This window comes from Magnolia sinica, chromosome 14 (genome assembly GCF_029962835.1).
Source record: "Magnolia sinica isolate HGM2019 chromosome 14, MsV1, whole genome shotgun sequence".
In the NCBI taxonomy this organism is placed as follows: domain Eukaryota; kingdom Viridiplantae; phylum Streptophyta; class Magnoliopsida; order Magnoliales; family Magnoliaceae; genus Magnolia; species Magnolia sinica.
Genome location: NC_080586.1, coordinates 26,802,163 through 26,820,667, shown reverse-complemented (window position 1 = coordinate 26,820,667; position 18,505 = coordinate 26,802,163). Strand labels below are relative to the sequence as shown.

The 18,505-nt window shown below is 39.0% G+C and overlaps 1 protein-coding gene across 4 annotated transcripts in view; it reads left to right on the top strand.

The window, feature by feature from the left end:
• The window catches only part of LOC131226166 (protease Do-like 2, chloroplastic), a 92,212-nt gene extending 84,839 nt beyond the window's left edge, over positions 1–7,373 (top strand). For all 4 annotated transcript variants that reach the window (XM_058221891.1, XM_058221890.1, XM_058221892.1 and 1 more), the window contains 3 exons: positions 5,440–5,490; positions 5,575–5,635; positions 6,448–7,373. In XM_058221891.1, the coding sequence (XP_058077874.1) occupies positions 5,440–5,490; positions 5,575–5,635; positions 6,448–6,692 (357 nt within the window). In that variant the 3' untranslated portion in view covers positions 6,693–7,373. The remainder of the gene's footprint in view (positions 1–5,439; positions 5,491–5,574; positions 5,636–6,447) is intronic.
• Positions 7,374–18,505: the final 11,132 nt, after the last annotated feature.

Here is an 18,505-nt window from a genome sequence, read left to right as displayed (position 1 = left end):
GGGAACCTGGCTTTCAAAACTCCAAAACATCTTTCTATTACATTCCTCAGTTGTGCATGGCGATGATTGAATAACTCCCGAGCATTGGATGGTTTCCGACTGGTATGATACTCATTGAGATGGTAATGCACACCGCGATATGGGGCCATGAATCCAGGTGAGTGCGCATATCCTGCATCCACTACGTAGTATTTACCTACATTTTAAAAATAATTTCTGATCAATATCAATTCTTATTCATTTGATGTTATAAAGCCATCAGAGTACTTGATGTCCATGGGTTTACCACTGGGTATTACGAAAGGATCGCCTGAGTGAGTCAAAGCACTTTGCAAAACGCTTGCATCTGATGCCGAACCTTCCCATCCTGTTAAAACGTAAACAAACTTCATGTCAAACTTGCAGGCTGCCATGACATTTTGGGATGTGAATCCTTTCCTATTTCGATAGACAACACTATCTGCAGAGGGTACAAAAGCAGGAATGTGTGTCCCATCTATCTAACCGATACAATCCTAAAGTTAAACTTTCTAAGCATTAGGTGATATTGGCATTTATATTTTGAAGACAAAGGACCGTCAGCAACTGAAATAAAGATATATTATATCATACTTGAAAGTATTGAGCCCAATATGGGTTCAATGAGATCTCCACTACGGTCTCAATTGTAGGGAGCGTAACGTAATCTCCATATAAAGAATCAATTGCATCCAATACTCGATTTTAAAGTATTGGCTTACTGTTTCGCCTGACCTTATGAAATGATGTCCAATCACTCGGTTTCGGACATTGTGGCTTAATGTATGGAGAAACTTGACTAGCTGTTCTTCCATGCTTACGTGCTTCGCATCCGCCAACAGTCCCTTATCTCGTAAGATTGAGCAAAGATTAAAGAACTTGGTCTTCTTCATTCGTAGTTGGGAAACACAATCAGTCTCCCTTGCTCTAATAATCCCATTGATTATATGGGCACGATCATAATCCGCACACCTGGATGGGTTGCGAAAGAGGTACGTACGACAATACTCCCCAACAGCGATTGCAGTAGATCCTGCAGCCAATATAACCACAAAGAATTCCAACTCTTCGTCCGTCCAGTCGCTTCCATCCATAGTGATTCACCCCTCTCTATAGGATGCATGTGACTTTGGTTAGTAGTCAGAAAATTTACACTGACTGGAATTGAATAGGTATGATCCATTTAACTGTCTTAATTGTAGGGACTTTTGAATGTGGAGCCAACTGTGATGTATGTGAAGAGAAATCCTACTCTCACGAGTAGTCTCGTGTCGCCCACCTGATGATCAGATCAACCTGAATTTTGTACGTGGAACATATCTTCTCTATCCCACGTAGTGAACTGCAACAGATCTCGTACACGTACCACGTTGGCAGGTGTGGGAAAAGAGAGTACAACCATTGCATTTTTTCAAAAAAGAAAACCATACACAAAGGGACAACGGTACCACAACTCGTGGCATCGTACTATCCTTCCCTCCAACATACCACTAACAAATCAGTACCATGAAAATGGTAGGACCCACCACGAAAAACACTCATCTCGAAAATCAGACTGTCCCGATCAATAAGTCGTCCACACCTGCATATCGAGTCAATCAGAGAATATCCATTGATTCCAACGGTGTTCCCCATATAATGAAATAAATATTCTTATTTTTGTCTCAATTGATTTTCATGATCAGAAGTACCATTTCAATGGTCCTGATTCGCTATAAAGTGACACTTTGTCAAGAAAGATAGCCAAGTACGGTAAGTTATGATATCTGGTATTAATAAGTTTCCATAACAAAACAAAATATCTCCTCTTCTTGAAGAAAAGGACTTCATACTCTGCAAGAGTATGAAGGATGATACACATGCACTTAAAAATTACTTAGAAATTGCACACGTGGTATACGATTGGTCAAAACAAACTGTTCAAATTATGGCAATCCAGTGTAGATGTATCATGAAAAAAATAATCTTAATTCAATTATCTGACCATTGGATTAGTGGACTCAACAGTTAAAAATGAAATATATAAAATGGTCCAATTTACATAAATCCACAAATCAGAGGTTAGAATCATTCAAATAATATGAAATTCGGATCGTGAAATGGAGACAGTGAGACGCACAATATAATCGGTTTATTTGATTTAATAATTCCACGTGGACAATTTTCGCGTGCCTGTGTATGAAGACTCATAAGCAGCCCGAGTATCATACAACTACTCCCTCCAGAAACATCTCCCGGCTGATTTTCCAAAGACGAGAATCGGATGGACTGAGCAACGTGGATTCCCGAGTACCTAATCCGCGGATTTCTGCTTTTGCACGAAGTTCCTGCACTTGGAACCAACGTGGCCCCACTATGATTTTTGTGAAAAATCCACACCGTCCATCCGTTATGTGAGTTCATTTTTAGACATGAGGTCAAAAATGAACCGGATCCAATGCTCGAGTGGGCCGAAAACATAATAATTAAACGTCCACAGTTGAAATTTTAGTAGTTCCATGGAAGTTTTGAATCATGCTAATATTTGTGTTTTCAGTTCATCCCAGTAGAAATGAAATTACGAACGGTGTGAATGCTATGTAAACATTTCTGTTGACCCAGGGAGGTTTCAACGGTAGGAATTTCCCTACCCACCACTTCCTTTAGTATGGCCCACTTGAGTCTTGGATCTTGCTCACTTTTGATCTTGTATCCGAAAATGAGCTCACAAAACAGATGGACGGAGGGGATTCCTCGTAAACATCACTGTAGGCCCCACCTTAGTTTGCGGCGCAGGAACATCCTGGTAAAGCCTTTCGCAGGAAATCGGCGTCCCTCATTACTCTACACTGCACTATGAGCATCAGGAACGAAAAAAAATTCCAGTACTCCGAGGGCTCCCTAAGTTATGGTGCTCCTGGTTACAATGGGATACTTGGACAGTGCAGCAAAATGATCTGAGCTGTCCATCAGGTCCAAAACACATTTTATGGGCCACCCTATAAAGTATAAACCAATCAGAGAACTCTGTCCATTCAATCAATGGCCAATAAAATGAACGGTTAATATTATTTGTGAAAGAAAACCCACTCGAATAATTTGAGCCATTTATTTCTTGAGGGGTCATCATAGATTGGTCATGGTCGTAAATAATCACTTATACCAGACAATTCTAACCATCCCATCCATGGCTTAAAAAGTGAATGGCTGTAAAAAAGAAGTCCAAGTTATGGATGGATCATGTCATCCAATTAATGTGATTTTCACCTGGTAGCCGATGAAATGTATTAAAAACTTGATAGACGGTCCGGATCAAAGGGTTGGTATGTCAACGTCCTCCAACACAACAAGGAGAGATACGACTAATAGTGATCACAGAGCATTGGATCATTTCTTAGTGATAATTAACGGATTAGAAAGAAGACGAGAACAATTCTCCCATCATTTTTCTTCTCTGTTTTTTTTTTTTTCCTTCTCTCCAAAAGAGATCCTGAAACTTCCAAGAGGTCCCCCACAAATCCCACCTCCAAATACTAAAAGCAAAAGACCTTAAGGTGGGTGTCATCCAACCGTCCAAGCGGCCCGGAAGTATGGGGAAAGATAGGTTCCAGGTATGACTACAACACCGGATCCCTAGCCTACCGCTAACTAACCTTCACAATACCGGCATCCCTCACAGACTACATAAAATCAAGTGGTGATGGTGGACACTCGTACCCGTGGACCAGACGTCGAACTTGGGTTCCCGACGAAACTTTGTGATGGATAGAAGATGAACAGTATACCTGCAAAGTGGAAGAACAAAACATCGGTTAGGGCGAATTTCAACATTATGCTAGGAAGAAACAGTGGGGATGGTGGACGCTGGTACCTGCGAGGAAGGCTGGAGAGGCACGGAGGCATTCGTTTGAGAGGACGGACTATATAGAGTTCGTGAAAACGCACCGTGCTCTCGCGGAGCATGGAATTGCTATCGTCTTGTCGCAGCAGAGAAGTCTTGAGAGATCGCCCGCATCCATTTGGGGATTTCTCAGGATTTCTCAGCGAAATGTAAAAGAAACAGATCTGCATTTACCAGGCGTGCCTGGATATGCCGCCTTCCCATCCGTCAAACACGGGAAAGGGTCATCATGACCCTTTTCGCCGCGATTTCCCATAACATGCAAAAACAAACAGGCCCTTAGAGCCATCGGAAGAGTTACAGTTGAACTCCCAGCCTCCGGAAGTGTATATCCACCAGAAGAGCTATGGGTGAAATCTCGGCAATTGAAAGTGTCACTAGATCATTGGTCAATCATCGAAAGTGTCAATGGTTCACATCCCAGAAGTAATCAAAAGTGCTTGCTCACCTCATGCGACTCGTTGTTTCGCCACCACATTATCGTTGAATTTTGCTTTTGCTTTTGAATAAATGGTCACCGTACCTTTCGAAAAGTTTCTCCTTTTAGAGTACCTTGAATTTGAGGAGGGATGATAGAATGGATTAGGGTAATCGTCCTTAGATTAGGAATCTTGTAAAATTTTGAGCTGTGCATTTATCAAGATCTCTATGGATCTTCCATCTCTTCTATATATTCTAGTTATTTCAATAAAATAAACAAGTTGCAATTTCCACGATTTAGTCTCTTATAGTTTAACAGAGTTGAATGGCAGGATAGGATTCATATAGCCAACCCCCATTTGTTGAGATAAGGCTTATATGATGGTCAAGTACACTCCCTACTGCCCATGCTCTTACCTTTATTATAGTCACTTCACAAGGAATGTACAACTCTATATTCAGTGCAGCCTGTCCTTGTATTCACTCACAATCCCGATTTTACATACAGGTGTGGCTCATAAATGTCTATGTATTAATTAATAAATTGAAACTGGAGCTTTGTGTAGCCAACACACACCTCTACCCACTTGTTTGGTCATCCGTGTGATGCATACACCTGGCCCAAAAATCAGGCTGGACAACTCGTTAGGTGGGCCATACATGTAAGAAAACAATGTATGGTTTAAAAAATTGCCAGTGGTCATTCAACGCACACGTGGCCCATCTAATGAATTGACTGCCTGATTTTTCCCAACCAGGTCATCTTTGTGGCTGGAGCATCAGGTGCACTTCCCAGATGTCTCCCATGGTGCAAAACAGCAGAATGTCTTAGTAGATTCTGAAAACTGACTGTTCCCGGTCATGGCCTACTTCCAGCTTCGAAGATATGAGCTTAATAATCTTCCCAGACACTTCCATGGAGAATCGTATGGAACATAACTGCCACATGTCTTGAGCTTTGTTTTCCTCTAAACAAAGGAGACATCTCTTTATTTATGTTATGCTTCGGTGCAATGGGATTTACTTATTAGTAGTTCTAGAACTATCAAATTAAGCGTTTTTTTTTTTTTCCTCCCGTTTTCTTTTGAATGCCTAAGCTTGTACTCCTTGCTTTCATATAGGTCTTAGCAAATGAAGTAAACATCGGGTATGAGGATATGGGCAATCAGCAGGCAAGTGATCTCTCCTGCTCCCTACTGAATTTTGATGTCTCCATCCAGGGCAGTATATGATATATCATTACTTACAATCTACAGGTTCTGAAGTTTAATGGGACTCGGATCAGAAATATATGGCACCTAGCACATCTTGTTGACTGTAAGCACTCTGCTGACTGTTATTTGTCCTGGAACTATATGGTCCTGGGCCTCAGCGATTGTACTGTTTGCTCTGGCTCACAATTGTGAATGTGGGGCCCATGGTTTGGTGATCAGATTCCAGACCATTGATCTGATGGGCCAAAGCATGGATGAGGGATCCAAAAGGTTTTTCAGATTTGAAGATCCTGCTCTTAGATCTTTGGCCCCATTGAATGTGGACCATTGCCATAATTCTTTTCCCGACCATCTCTGTGGGTCCACTGCTTGAAAGTTTAGGTCTTCCAACCTGGAGTTTTTTGGGTCATTCCCAATCAGTGGAGGGCCCATCAATTCCATGACTTGGATAACTAGAGTATAGGTTCCATATGTAGTCTGGTACAGTGTTTCAAACCTGGTCATGAGTGGAATGGTTAGGGCCAGAAGTGGCCAGGAAAGCAGGCCTGGTCATTAGAGACCTGGTTCACCATAGGTGGCCAACAGATCTCATAAAGAAAATGCATTTTCACAGGTTGATATCAAACCTGCAACCTCCATTTAGAGGATCAACACTCTTACCATTATGTCAAATGCATACCATTTCTTTATTCCTTTTATTTCAATTAGTTCAACTAGATTCTCATTTCAGAAGACCTTTGGACTTCACTGCCCAGAAAAACAGGTGGGTGTCTGGCCCGGGTTTTAAAACATAAGTTCCACGTCTAAGCAAACCATGCTTATCGAGGCTAGGGACCCAATAATTACTCTTATTAATAATTGTTTTCCATTCCATCTGAACTGTTATAGTCACTGCTTGTTTATGACATTGTGTAGATTGCAAAGACAAGTACTTAGTTTTCGAATTTGAAGACAATTTTCTCGCTGTTTTGGAGAGAGAATCAGCCGCCATTGCCTCTCCTTGTATTCTCAAGGACTATGGAATCCCATGTGAAAGGTCACCTGATTTGTTGGAACCATATGTGGATTCGTCAGAAGACAAGCAAACAATGGATAAGGATTTTGGCGACATCCCTGTTTCCAATTTGGAAATCGGATTTGACGGGCTTCTTTGGGCATGATTAATTGTACCCAATCAAGGTAAATAAGAAATCACTTAAAGCTGTTAATGGGCATCGAATCCAAGCTATTAAAGGCAGAAATCGGGCCTGATCCCCCAAACCTCTGTGCAATTTGAGTTATATATTTCGCATTGGTTGTAACCATTTGCAGTTCATATATTAGTCCGAAGCATAAACATGCCAAATTTTTGTTGTAACATGTGGGATGGATATGCTGGTGCATAGGTGGGTTGTCAAGGCAGGGCGCTTTTTTTTTTCCTCTTTCTCAAATGGGACTAAATTCCAATTCTCTTCTTTCCCCCATTTCATTGTGTTGTAATCTTATTGACTTTGATTTTCATTCCAAGCCTACAATAATACAGAAAGTTAGGTATTCAGTAGAGACCTGTTAACTTGTTAAAGGGATTAATGCAGCTAGACTTCTCGGGACTAGCCAACATGGCATGCATGGAAAAATCTGAGCTGTTTCCCAGGCCCTACATTGGTGAGGCAGCCAAAATCAGGCAGTTTTAAGACATTTTACAAGTGTATTATCCTGTTAGAAAGAAAGGATTCATCTTTCAAGATGGGTGGATGTGAAGAGAAATGATATGGCTGTATCTTAAGTTATGCTACGACATTTTATTTTTTCTGTCAGCATGTGATGGGTGTATAATATCCAACTGGGCTGTTAACTGCTGGTCCCAGGGTTTGTCGTAGGCTCAGATTTTGAACTTTTTGGGCTGGGCTGTTAGGTGGCACTAATAAAAGAAATTTTGAGCATTGCCCTATAAAGCTTTTGGCCAGGCTCTTATTTCTTTTATTCCTTTCTTTCTGGCAAGCAGACGATGATTGTCGTCTTCATGGATACGTCTTTGATAGAGCTGGCAAGCCTTTCTTCTCTTATGATCGGAAGAGAATGTGGTTAGTAGCTGGGCGTAATCAAATGGGCTAAAACCATACTGTGGGAGAAAGTTGAAGAAGCCCCTTTCAGAATACCTTTTACCAGGAGAACACTCGTTCCTTTGAGAAGAGTGTGATACCACCACCTATCAAGCCTGGCGAGCAATCCATGGAGCTGCATCCTTACTCTCCCGGACCATGCACATCATTCTCTCCAGGAGGTTGGCTGCCTATCCTAGATCTTCTTATTTCTATGAAGATCCCAGGCACGATTGGGTTTAGTATCAAGGTGATTTTGTTTTGCTAGGCCCAGGACTGGCCCATTGACAGCCCCATGGTCCAATTTTCTTTGTGTTGTTGTTGGTAGCTGCTGCGGCAGTGGTTGCAGAAATGAGTTATACCATTGACTGTCCATTTGAACCTGTCGTCGGCCTCATTTATTGTAATGCCCTGAAAATCGGGGGTCAAGCAGGAGCCTAACTCCCGAGTCCTAAAACATCACTTATGTAACATATATGATGATGATTAAATGTTGTCTATATTAGTGCATTAAACATGAGTGGGATTATACCAAAACAGTATTTCATACTCCAGAGGCAGTTAAATAACGCAAGCGGAAGACTGAGAAATGTATATAAGCATATATGGAACGTATAGACCATTGTCGGTCTCCAGAGTATGAATACATTGCCAGGTCAAATACTTACATGTATTAGTTTAAAATACAAAATATCAAAGATAGTCCAACTACAAATGATAAGCCCTGTAGCACCTGTCGATCAGGACGGTCTAAGTAAACCCGCCTGATAACTGCATATAAGAGAACTCCTCGTCGTCGTAGAAGTCAGGCTTCGCCTCATACGTCGCGTCGCCATCTGCAACTAAGACAGAGTCTGGTTGGTGTTTAAAACATCGTCCCAGAACGTGAGAGTGAGTGATCAATTCAGTGGAGCTATAATGCAAAAGTTAACATATTATCAATTCAATCAAGCAGAAATGATAAAGCAGTACAACAATCAAGCCCTAATAACTCTTGTTAATGCAAAGATGGTATGATATGATGCATGCCCTCGCCTGCACTCCCTCTGCGAACTTCATCTCACGGTCCCGGCATGCACCACTCCAGACACATGCTACTTCCTTGCCAAAGCACTGTGTAATGCAATGTTATGATCGTATTAACTAAGTTCTTATTTAGGTTTATTCATACAGCAGGGTTGAGAAGCTAAGGTACCTTCCTTATATCAATTTCCAAACAATGATCTATTCTAGGGTCATCAGTCCTAGTAAATCTCATACGATGTTGCGGTTCTAGGTCACTACAAAGAGCTCGTCACCTAATCAGTGTAGGCCTAGTTTATACTTTAGTTGCTACGGAAAGACTCGTCGCTTCAACGCAGTATCAAAGTATACTCAAGGTTACTACAAAGGGCTCGTCACCTGATCAGTGTAGGCCGACAGCTTGAATATAGTGTCCCATACCACCGTATTCGGCTCACGAGGCGGTGTTGCTCATTGGTCACTACAGGGAGGCTCGGTGCCCCAACGTAGGTCGATAGCTCGACCACGGTGTCTCATACTACCATGTCCAGCTCATGAGTCTTAGGGGATCGAGGTACCAAAGTTAAACGGATTTTTTACTGGTGAGTTTGATATCTTAGATTCAAGCAGTAGCGTCCATACATGGTGAACATACATCGGGCCAATCGGGTTATTTGACAAGCTCGACTGGTATGAGCATACGTCGAGCCGATTGACATGGAGCGCGCAAGCACTCCGCATGGCCTAACCACTGTCAACTAGTAGCGTACGACTCGGATTCCTCGAACGTGTTTGGTGTGACGAAACAACCTTGGCCGCCAAACCAGGATGTGTTACCGATTGCCTGGACTATTTCATAGTCCCAACTATACTCAATTCCAACAAGTAATCACATAAAGTAGTAAATACAGTATTGAACAAATAATTCAGATCCTACAACCATTTAGCATTTTATGAAATATAGCATAAACATGGATTCCCACATATGCATTCCATAAGTAAAACAGACAATATAGTGCAGGTTGCATGGAGAGATTTATACACACAGTTAAGGTAGTTGAGAATCTTATCTCGACACCCGTATAAAGTACAATGCACCAAATACTTACTCATACTGACATTTTTACAAACACTTAGACTACACATATCAACATATATAACATATGTTGATTATAACATATACTTGGACAGATCCTTCCAACAAGGAGTTGTCACATACACAACAATCATGTATTTGCATTCCATAGACACGGCAGACACAAATCATAATCCCATATTCATTCAGTCATTTCAACAAACACTTAGACTACACACTATAACATACATGACGTATGTTGGCCATAACATGTATTAGGGCAAATCCTTTCGCCAAGGGGCTGTCGCACATACATCAACCCTATATCCACGATGGATAATCATGTCAAACACGAGTCCAAATTCTATACGCATTCAATCATTTCAACTAACACATGGAGTACACTACACTCAACATAGTTCATATATATGTGTAAAGCGCGGGAAACATCGTATCTAAGCATGTGATAGCATTCAAGTCAGTCATAAATCATTAACTGACATTGAAAGCCTTGAAAACCATAACCTAAACATTTATAGTCCGCACCTTTCGCCGGTAGACTCGTAACGAACTCAGTTTAAACACTAAGCCTTTGTCTACGGCACAACGGCAACCTATAGCATGAAATAGGGTAGCTATTTCATCTAATACACCGCTTGAAAACCTAAAATAGATTAGGGTTAGGATTTCTTACCTAAGAACCGAACCAGAATCGCCGGTATAGCAACATGGTAACGATGTTTCGATACTTAGAGCGGCAGAGAACGATCTCTGTAGTAAAACCCTAACTTCCCTCACACTTTCTCTCTCTTTCTTTCTCTTTCTTTTCTCTTCTCTCACCTAGGTTAGCAAATTCGTATGGAGTGAGAGAGAGAGGGTTTTAAGCCTTTATATAGGCCCATGACTGATGGAAATGGCCCCAGGGCCAAGCTATACTTAGGTTATATCCAAAGGGCGTCTATTTCAGTCCAACGGAGCATTTTTGGTGGCCTCCCTTTAGCATGCGGTCGGACTTAAGCTCCCTGACATTAGATTTAGGTCAAGCTGAGTTTTCGGTTTGATCGGGTTTACAGATTGATCGTGGCGGACCAGTTTCAGTTTAACAGTCATCGGTACTCGATCAGGGCCACAACTGCACCGACGTGAGTTGGAAATTTTTCTTGATCCGAGGGTGTAATTAGGTCAGATTCTGACGGTCTGAATATTTAGATTTTTCCTGCAAGCGAACGACTCAATTCACTTAAATCTGGGTTCGTTTTCTAAAGGTATTCGAGTTTCTCACACACTTCGCTCTGGGCTTAAGTTGTGCATTTCTGGACACTGTTAGGACTTGATTTTCGAGATGGTTGTCAAGCCCAATAAAGTAGTCATATTCGTATAGTTTCGCGGTCATTGGACTTTTGACGTGCGGTCCAGGTTTGATACGGAGTTTCAAGGTGCTCCCGAGAGCAACCGGGTCTAGAGATTGATTCTAGATTTCAGGGTAAAGTAGCGCCAATGATTCTGCACATTTTGGGTCTTGCAGATCATATTTAAAGTGATTAGTGCTAATTTTATAGGTACTCTAATGTACCACTAGCTAATTCTCGTCTAATTTCTAAAGGATTTGGTCCTGAGTGATTTCTGCCTGAGGTGATACTCGGGTCCTTGTACAGATTTTTCTGAGACGTTACATTTATATAATCAGGATATCATCATGGTGTGGCCTGACCTTTTCATTTTTTCCTTTTATTTGCATGGTCAAATAACCATTTCATTTCTAAAATGGTGTTGACTCATATACCATTAAATAGAAGCATGGCTGAGCATCAATCTGGGCTGCTCAAGTGGGCCTCGTTGTGGATATCAACGAGTGGTTTGCGTTGGGTTTTCGGTGGGTCATCTGGCCCAAGCAATTGATAAGCTATATGGTGAAGTCAGGTTGGATGTGGTTCCACCCAAGCTAGACCCATTTTTACTAAAAAGGACAACAATTCCAAACCGAGCCCTGGCCCATTACCCATTTAGATTGGGTCAAACCTGCCTTGGAAGCGGGTCAGGCCAGTGGGCAACTCGACTTATTTCCACCCCAAAACAAGCCTACCTTTTATGCATTTTATCATTAGGTAGTTTAGACCTCGTGCCTCAGTTGTTTAATTAGGCCTATTTGGCTTTGCTTTAAAAAATGCATTTTGTGATTTAGCTTCTGAAAATCAGTTTTTTAGGCTTTAAGGGCCTGTTTGGCATTTCTGAGTGCTTTTAAGAAAGCAATTTTTTTAAGGAAACGACCTCCGAATGTTGTCTTTTATTTATTTATTTATTAATAACAGTTCGATGAATGGCCTTGACCTCCGAATCTTGTCTTTGATCCTGTTGCAACATAAAATACTTGCTATCCATGCACCTTAATACGGTACATGCCACATAAGTTGACTTAAAGTGAAGTGTGTACATCATGGAACTCACTATTGCTAAGCAACGTTCCCAAAATTAGATTGGTTAATGGATCCTCACCTTTGATTTTTAATCACTTGTTTGTTGAAATAGGACCACCGTATATAATTTTAATCAACCCCCATGGTGTGGCTTGCCTTGGGTTTTTTATCGGTCTAATTTTTATATATTGGGACACACTTTGATGGACGTAATGGATATTGCACATGTATTATGATGGGTCCATGATATCAGGTGTTTTACCACTGCATACTATTTACACTCGGTTCCGGTGCTCTGATGTGGAACAATCAAAGGCTGTCACATGTCGACACCACACCACGTGACTGCAACTGACACAATACATACTCTCATACGAGAGTATTGTCGTTTTAACTTCCTATGGCTATATCCATTTGGTTATTAATGCGATGGTGCGAACCCTTATGCACGCCTTTAGGAAGACGATTATCGCATGACACGTGGTCATGATTATCATGCCCATTAATGAGAATATCTTGCTACCTCATTAATGGGCACGATATATAAGAGATCCACTAAGAAAATATATCAATCACAAATCTGGCTATGATATTCTCAGTGAAATTGTCTCTCACAATCCTTCCAAAATGAGAGATCCCCATAGATGTTTGGAGTAGCTATAGCTTTTGAGAAGATTTTGAAGAACCAAAGATCAGACTGATGTCCAATTGAGCCCAGCTCAGGTAAGGAGAAACAAACACATTAGCCTGGTTGGGTCTAAGAGCATGACTCGATCAGAAAAAAGAAAACACAAAGGGGGACCGAAGAAGGATATGATATATCCGATAACGGATTTGTATCAGACAAATCTAGGCTGCTCAACAAGGAGAACGAAAGAGATAGAAAGATCGCCTACATCTGATCTAATAGTCGTAGGTCCATTGGTATCAAAAGAATGAGAGATCTTAATGTGACGGATCCAACCCATCTATGATAATGGATCCGTATCAGGTGTCAAATCCCACCCCTATGGTCAAGAACTAAGTGATCTAGACTTGGCCACTCGGATGAATGGGCGTGATGGGTCTTAGGGCCAGGTAATCCCCTAACAAGTACGAATCCTATAGGAGGGCATCTACGCGGAGGAGTGAAAATTTGAGATCCATTGGCTTTAGACCTTTTGGAGACCTTTCTAGTTAAGAGGTTCTAGATTTTTCGAAGAGACTTTCTTATCTGGAAAGCTTGCGATGTAAGAGCGAAGGATCCGAGACCGGTAAGAGAACCCCAGCAAGGGTTTCATTGCCTCAACATTTGATAAAAGGAGCAACTGAAGAAGAGCTCAGGGCTTTAAGCCAAACACATCAATCTATCCTTTAGGTTATCTTTCAATTATCTTTCTCATCATAGTCTAGCGTAGCCTAGCCTACCTTTACATTGCTACTGCATAGCGGCTCCTGCTACAGTACTTTTAGGAGTAAAAGTAAATTTTCTACAACCTTAAGTTGTAGGACCGTGATCATCTAAGTTCCAATTTAGCTAATCGCACCCATCTCAATTGTCTATTCTGATAGACCCATCAAGTATTTATCATTTTTCTTTTCTTTATTTATTCATTTGGTTGTCTCACAACCTATCGATTATAATGAGCATAATCTCCAAATAGTAATGAAATTGACAGCATTTTTCCTTCTTTAATTTACCTGCATATCCTCATTCCTTTGAGAAATACATTAAACTGAGAGTGTTGGTGAAAGAACAAGTCCTCAAGTCTGTAGACTCACGTCTATTGTCACAAGGCAAAAAGAACTCATCTGTAAGGTGATAATGCCTAAATATTGTATATTCTCAATTACATCAGCTTTCCTGGTATTTAGGTGTTAATTTGATCTAATTATATATATTTTTTACATGCATTGTGTTAAGTCTAGTTTTTATTGTGCACCATGAAACTCAATATTCAGGATGATTTTACCGAGTGATTAATAATTTGAACTCAATTACGTTGTTTGCTAAGTATATTACAATCTAGATTTATTTTAATTTTAAAAACTAGTGTTCTTCAGAATTCTATTGTTTAGATTGTTTTGAGAATTATAGGTTTACATAATTAATTTTTCTAGAAAAAAAATTGATTAGATTTGAAATATCTTTTGCATGTTTTGCTTGGGATTAGCAAAATGTTGGTTGGGGTGTGAAAATGTCTAAATATTGTATATTTATCCCTTCTACTACATCACTTTTCCCATGTAAATTTATGATAAATTGGTTGAATTGAATATGTTTTCATCATACATGAAGATTTCAGAGTCTAAGTCAGTTTTGTGCTTAAAGTGATGAAATAAGGCCCAAAAGAATGAAAGTGGAGAATTGAAGATTTAAAAGCCAAAGTTAAAGGCTTGAAGATCCCAAGATCCAAGGGAAAAAAGTATCGAAGTGAAGAAAGCTATTGAAGATCATGTGCATTCAAACAGAAGAAACTAGCTGAGTTTCAATTGATCGAACTCAGGGTTCAATTGATTGAGGATGTGTTAAGATGTCTTGAGCGATCTGTTCGAGTAATCGAAAGAGCCGAATTTTCAACAGATACTCTTTAGACAAATTGTGGATCGATCGATCGATCTACAGCTAGGTTCAATATCAATCAATGGAAATTCAGAATCATAGGAAAAGCTTGCTGGACACTTTTTGATGAGTTTGATCGATCGACAGGTGAAAGATGAGCTATTGATGTCCTAGAGGGGGGGTGAATAGGACTACCAATTTCGAGTATAAATTGCGAAAATAATAATCCCAATCGTACAATGTATTGAAACTTTGATTTTAATTAATTCATAGGACAACCTTCACTTATTATTTTAGGCATGACAATCTTATTTCACGACATCCTCAAAATCAAAATTTTAAAACAAAAAGGAGACAAAAAAATCAAATAAATAATCACCACAAATGCATTAGGGGTTATAGTAGTTCGGTGCTTAAACTCACACGTACTCCACTCTTAAAATTACTACCTTCGTAATTTTGGCTTTCACTATATTAAGGTTTTCACAGGTTCACCTTAACAACCTTTACAGTTCTTGTGATTTTCAGAGGCTATTACAATAAAAATGCCTTTTTGTGATTTCCACAAATCAATCTCTTTTGTGATTTTCATGGGCTTACCACAAATCAACCCAAATGAGATTATTGGGATATTTCAACAAAACTCAAATAAAACAATAATAATAACATTATTTATCTTCATATGTTGAATTGAAGATGTAGTTCAGGCGTGAAGCAGCAATCTTCTTTCTTGAGAGTCGATGAAACAATGTATATACTCAACCAGAAAGAATATAGGGATCAAATGTATTTCAAGGAATAAAAATCCTAATTGCTATAGATTCAACTTTCTATTTCTCAAGTAGAGTATAGATTACTCTCTAATTACAGTTAACATCAACTTGAGAAAGAGAATTGAATAAGCTAAATAAAAATAATAATTACCACATAGATAACTTGAGGAAGACCTGAGTTTTTCTTTGACTTATAGATGGTTTATAGTGAATTTCATTATAGAAATGAATGAGAGAAGGTCCCTATTTATAGCCAAACGATTTGGAAATTTGGTCAGTTTAAAAATAGGTTCGCCAGGCTGAATTCCAATGATTATATTCTAACGGATATCGAATTGCGCGGGATAAGATTTATAAAAAATTTAGCTAGCCTGAGCCAAAATTCGACTGGCCGAATTTAGGGTTCGGTTGGCCGAATTCCTTTAAAATCTAAAAGTTCTATTGCTTGCAATTGACCCAAAACAACTTTAAGCTGGCTGAACTTTCAGTTCGGCTGTCCGAACCAAAGGTTAGTTTGTTTGAATTTGTAAAAAAAATTTCAAACTTTTGAATCTGAAATCTTGATCAAAACCGAAGTTGGGTTAGCCAAAGTAAGTTGAGATGGCCGAACCTAAAGTTGGGTTGGCCGAACTTTAGTGAACTTACACTGTAATTTACATTTTTAAACATTTTTCGAAACGACCTATCCTAAAGTTTGCTAGGGTCATTCCACCTAGTAGTTGGCATACACAGAGATTTTAATCTAGAAACCATGTCAAGTCTTGAAGTCTTGAGATGTTGAGCCGATCTTCATGAGATAACGTAGAAGACTAATATCGTAGATGCTAGTATTTTTGTCTATGAAATTTTATAACCCCATGTGTGCTGCAACTATAAACACTTACAACAGGTTAGGTCGATTGATCGAACATGATGTCTGAGTTTAAAAATTAGTTGTTGGATATTATTGGAAATCATCGATTGATGGGTTCAATCGATCAATGGCATGCGTAACTGTGTAAATCAAAGTCGGTTTGTGAATTTTTCAAAATGATCTGAAAGTTTGGAGCTCTTATCTATTTAAGAAGATGTTTTTAACATTCCTAAGTACTTTTAGGGTTTGGGAAGAGAGAGAAAGCTCATGTGGAGCACTGAAAATGTTCATCCGCTTCGATTTCTTTATGGGTCTCGTGAATCTTTTGTTTTTGTTTTGTTTTTGAGTTAATTTGTTAGCTAAAACTAAGGGGTGAAGCTTCTAGTTTATTTCAATGTTTTAGTTTATGAATTCATTCTTTGGGATTTAATGATGATTAATTAATTGAAATTGATTTGAATTTACTTTAAATCTTTTGTGTTGTTTCATATTTGATTCATTGTCGACTCCAGTTACTTTGGATGGTTGGAAGCGCAATTACAATGCTTGTTTAGAGAAGGACTCAATCTATAAAATTCCTTAACCTATTGTAGGCGTTGGTCATAATAGACTATTGAATCCCTTCGATTGATGTTCAAGTGCTTCATGAGAGAATTGTTTAATTGAAATCATATCTTGTTGGATGTTGAGATTGGTTTAACTATTTGATCTTTCGATTAAAGTGAATTGAAATTCGGTTATAGTTGAGTTGTAAAAGATAAATCAATAAATTAGACATTGTAATTATTAGAAGTGAATTCTTTGATCCTTAGTGCTTTATTTTTATTAATTTTACCCTTAATCTATTCGTTAGATAAAAAATCCAGACAATCCGTTTAGTTTTAGACTAATTCTAGTTATGTTTCACACTCGCTGTAGTTCGACCTCGGTCTTACTAAGAATATATTACTTTACAGCTCTACACTTGGGGTTGTACAATCCTTAGGTTGCATTAATAAGCCAAGTACTAGAACCCTTTAGTTCCAAAATAACCTTCCTCTAGATGATTCACCTTAATAGGAACACATTTGTTTTATCATCCCAAGCTTAAGACTTCAGTATGAACAAGTTCAACTATACTTTTAGAGGTTCAAAGCTTCTAATGATCAAACATGAAAATCTGTAAAAATTAGTGATCTTTTGAATTGAGTCAATCAAATCTACAGATCATGTTGATTTGATCAAAAGCGGGTAAAACTATCCAACAAATAAAATTACAAAATTTGAGAATTGTTGATCAAATCAATAGAGTTATCATTCAAATAATAGCTAGCCATTATGTATCTGTTGAAGCCTTTTTCTTATAAAATGGGTACTCGGACCTTCGCAAATATGATAAGTTTATTATCATTTTGAAGTCTTTATATATTTAACTCTTTTATTCTTCACTTAGGCTCTAATCCATTGAGTCGATGTCATCTTTCTTGTGATTAATTACTTTGTATGAGCATTATAAGCTCACATTAAAGATGTACATGTTTTATTGCATTTTCTAAAGGTTAGACACTAATCCTATAGGTAAATTCCTTGTCTATCATCCTCTAAAATGACCATCTAGGTGAATCTCCAATTGGAACCAACTATCCCATTAGTTGTAGGAGATTCGACCAACCTACTCCCCAATTACCTTGGCATCCTCATATGTAGATCAAGCGCAAGGTTGCCAATCTTGGAGCTAAAGAATAACCACTTCAAAGATCAGGGGAGCTAAAGAGAAGCTGATTCAAGTGTGAAGAAGCATCTCAAAAAGTGCGCTATCAATTGGGTTCATCTAACTAGTAAGAGTTATGTTTTAAGTCTATTGTATACTCACTTCTTCTATAGAATTAGTTATAGAGTTTCTAATCCAAACTCGATTATGCATCTATATGAGCCACTGATGGGTGTGTACGTGTTAGTCTCTATGTGAGCCGTCAATGGGTGTGTAAGTGGATCCTTGTATAGGATTGTAACGGTTTGTGGTAAACTTATGGAAAACCATATGAGATAGTAAAGCTTGAAAAACTTGAGTTTGAGGTTGTTATTTAGAAGTATAGTGGGGATTTAGCCGAACCACTATACATTATTGTATTTACAATTGTTAATATGTATGCAATTCTACTTATGCTTGTGATTTAATATATTTATTTTATATAGATACATGAATGGATTGTATGATAGGTGCTTAGTTTAGTTCACACAAACTTAATATTTC